Raw genomic sequence first — 3291 nt, 5'->3', positions numbered from 1 at the left:
TGGGATGGGATGGGATGGGATGGGATGGGGTGGGATGGGATCCATGGGATGGGATGGGATGGGATCCATGGGATGGGATGGGATGGGATGGGCCTGCAGGGGCTGCAGCTGCATCGCTGCTGTTCTTGCTGCAGGACAGGGTTCTTCAGGCTGACAGAGCATGGCCTGGAGGAGATCTCATCCTGCAGGCAGCAGGGGTTCCACCCACACCCCAAAGACCCCCCTCTGTTCACAGTGAGTGCCCTGGGGGCTCTGGGGAGGGGCTGGCTGTGCTGGGGGTGAATCCACCCTGAGCTGCTGGGCTGGGACAGGCAGGTTCACCCTGGCAGGGGCTGCTCTGCAGTCCCCAGAGAGGGGGTGCAGGAGCCTCCCGAGGTCCTGCAGGTGCTGGAAGTGCTGCAGAGCTGCAGGAGCAGGGCCAGGCAGCAGCCCAGGGCTCTGTGGGGTGGGGGATTTGTGTCTGGGGCCTGCCATGATCCCTGTGTGGCTCCAGGCAGGGCCAGCAGTTGGGATGATCCAAGGATCCAGGGGCTGTTCTGGGTCAGCACAGGAGATGGGAACACCTGAGTAAGCCCTGTCCCCCGCTGTCCTCTCTTGCAGACCTGCAGCCACGTGTCAGTGGTGGAGAGGGACGTGGTGCTGCTGGATCTGCGATAATCCCCTCGCCTTGTCCCCTCTCGGGAGCCGCCCGCCTCCCCTTAGGCCCTGCTAGGGACTCTTTTCCTCTCCTGTAGCAGATGATTCCCGCCATGCTGTGATCCCTGCCTGCCTGCCCACGGTGCAGTCTCACCCCCGGGAGCCCCTGGGCCCTCAGTGCCTGCCGTGGGGCTCCAGGGGTGGGAGAGGCCAGCCGGGAGCTCAGAGACAGAAGCCAACACTAAAGCAGTTGTTTAACTCTAACCCACGGCCTCTGGGGAGGTTCTTGGTCACTTGCTGCAGCCCTGAGGCGTGGAAATCTCTCCAAGTGCTTTTGGGACTTGCCCTCTTCAAGCCCTGCCCTGTTCTGTCCCTCGTTCTGGGCTGCTGGAGGAGCTCCCAGGAGCAGATAAAGCTTTCCTATGGTTTGAACCCAAGCCTTGCTGACCCTTCTGAGCCCCTCACCAGCTCAGTGCTGCTGGTGGGTACCTGTGTGTCTGCCTGGGGAGGGGAGAGGGCCATCCCTCTGTCAGCATCTCGGGGCTGGAAACCCCTGGATGTGGCCCTGCTTGCACCCCAGCAGTGTTTAGGGATGTCTGGGCACTCCTCCCTTTCCTGGCCTGGTGTTACCATGGAGGAGCTCGGTCTGGCTGCCACCACCACTGCAGGATGGGATTTCCAGCAGCTTTGACCACCCCATCCCACTCCAAGGTGGAATTCCAGCAGTTTGACCTCTTCTGTCCCGTTCCAAGATGGGATTCCAGGAGCTTTGACCACCCCAATCTCACTCCAAGGTGGGATTTCCAACAGCTTTGACCACCCCAGTCCCACTGCAGGATGGAATTCCAGCAGCTTTTACTGCTCCCATCCCACTCTAAGATAGAATTCCAGCAGCTTTGATCACTTCCATCCCACTCCAAGATGGAATTCCAGCAGCTTTGACTGCCCCAATCCCACTCCAAGGTGGAATTCCAGCAGTTTGACCTCTTCTATCCCGTTCCAAGACGGAATTCCAGCAGCTTTGATCACTTCCATCCCACTCCAGGATGGGATTTCCAGCAGCTTTTACCATTCCCATCCCGTTCCAAGACAGAATTCCAGCAGCTTTGGCCCTTCCCTGCTCCCAGCTCCCGGTGCCCTGTGCACACCCCAGGGCAGCACAAAGCCTGGCTTAGGAAGCCGGGCCTGGCCAAAGCCGAGCTCAGCGCTTGTGCAGGACCCTCCTGGAGGGGCTTTGGTCGGTGCCAAGCCCAGATTGTCCTGGCTGGCCCTCGGGGGGAGGGAACAGCAGAATTCCAGGGTGGGAGAGATGGGGAGGGAATCATTGCAGGGTGGCAGAGGGGAGGGAAGCAGCAGAATTCCAGGATGGCAGAGAGGGAGGGAATCATTGCAGGGTGGTGGAGAGGACAGAATCATTCCAAGGCGGCAAAGGGGAGGGAATCGGTCCAGGGTGGCAGAGAGAGAGGGAAGCAGCAGAATTCCAGAGGGGAGGGAATCGTTGCGAGGTGCCAGGCAGCTGTGCCAGGCGTGCTGCTGTGCCCAGCAGGGTGGGATGGTCGGCACATGGGGAAGGGGCTGGAGCCGCCCTCCCACCTGCCCTGCGAGCACCCCCTGCGTGCCTTTGTGTCTGGCACACATGGATGGGATTAGCCGGGCTGGGTTTTCCCCTCCTTGTCCCGCAGCTCTCGCTGGGGTGGGGTGTGCCCCGGGGGGATCCTTCCCTTTGCGTTTGCCGCCTTCGCGTGACAGCGCTGCTGCAGCTTTTCCCCAGCCCCTTTTGGGAGCAGGCTGGCCCGGGGCTGGGAGGGGAGGGAGGAGCCTTTGGGGCATCTCCGGGAACTCGTTTCCAGCCCTAATTAATTGAAGCCGTGCTCGGGAGGGGGTGCAGATTCCGTGGTGTGCATCCCACAGCTCCTCACCCCGAGGGCTCCCCCGGAGCAGCAATGCGGGGACGCCGAGTGGAAAATCACATCCTGCAAAGCAGCAATTCCTTCAGAGCCGGGGGGATTTATCCCAGCTGCACCTCCCAGGTGTCAGCTGCCGGCACATCACCACTTTTGTGCTGTCCCAGTGACTGATAAACCTTCCCAGGGAATTTTCCACGTTCCTTGGAGCTGGGAGTTCCTCGGGTCGTGGTCTGCGGCCACCTCACTCCCAGCGCTGCTCCCGGCCCTGTTCCCTGAATTCTCACCTTTTTCATCCCATTTTTTCACCCCAGCTCCCTGAATCCTCACTTTGTGCGTGGCAGTGAGCGTCCCTATCCAGGCCCTGCTGCCCAGCCTGGCTGTGCAGCTGTGCCAGATGTGGCTGTCACACCTTAACCGCACCCAAACCTGGGATGGGGCTGGGAGGAGCTCAGCCCGGCGATAGCCGAGGCTGGGGAGCGATTTGTTGGCTGTGTGTTCTGGGGGATCCCGCGGGCACGGAGCGATGGGCGCTGCTTATCTCCGCCTCAGCACAGGGAACGCGTCCAGATCTCTCTTTTCACGCCTTTTGCCCTTCCTCAGCAGCATCCCCGGAGCTTCCAGGCTCCAGCATTCCCCCCGCGGGCGGTGCCAGCCCCGGGGCTTTGGGAAGGCGGCGGGGCCGGTGCCTGTGCCGTGCCGGGGGATGCCGGGCGTTCCTGCGAGCATCCCGGGCCCGCGGGATTGGCTG

At 61.9% G+C, this 3291-nt stretch overlaps 1 protein-coding gene across 1 annotated transcript in view; it reads left to right on the top strand.

Annotated features, from left to right (window-relative positions):
- The window catches only part of STAMBP (STAM binding protein), a 7704-nt gene extending 6631 nt beyond the window's left edge, over positions 1 to 1073 (top strand). The window contains exons 8-9 of the mRNA XM_031065157.1: positions 135 to 234; positions 601 to 1073. Of these exons, the coding sequence (XP_030921017.1) occupies positions 135 to 234; positions 601 to 657 (157 nt within the window). The 3' untranslated portion in view covers positions 658 to 1073. The remainder of the gene's footprint in view (positions 1 to 134; positions 235 to 600) is intronic.
- Positions 1074 to 3291: the final 2218 nt, after the last annotated feature.

This window comes from Geospiza fortis, unplaced genomic scaffold (assembly GCF_000277835.1).
Source record: "Geospiza fortis unplaced genomic scaffold, GeoFor_1.0 scaffold777, whole genome shotgun sequence".
Classification (NCBI taxonomy): Eukaryota; Metazoa; Chordata; class Aves; order Passeriformes; family Thraupidae; genus Geospiza; species Geospiza fortis.
The sequence above is the reverse complement of the archived record's forward strand: the minus strand, read 5'-3'. Positions and strand labels throughout refer to the sequence as shown.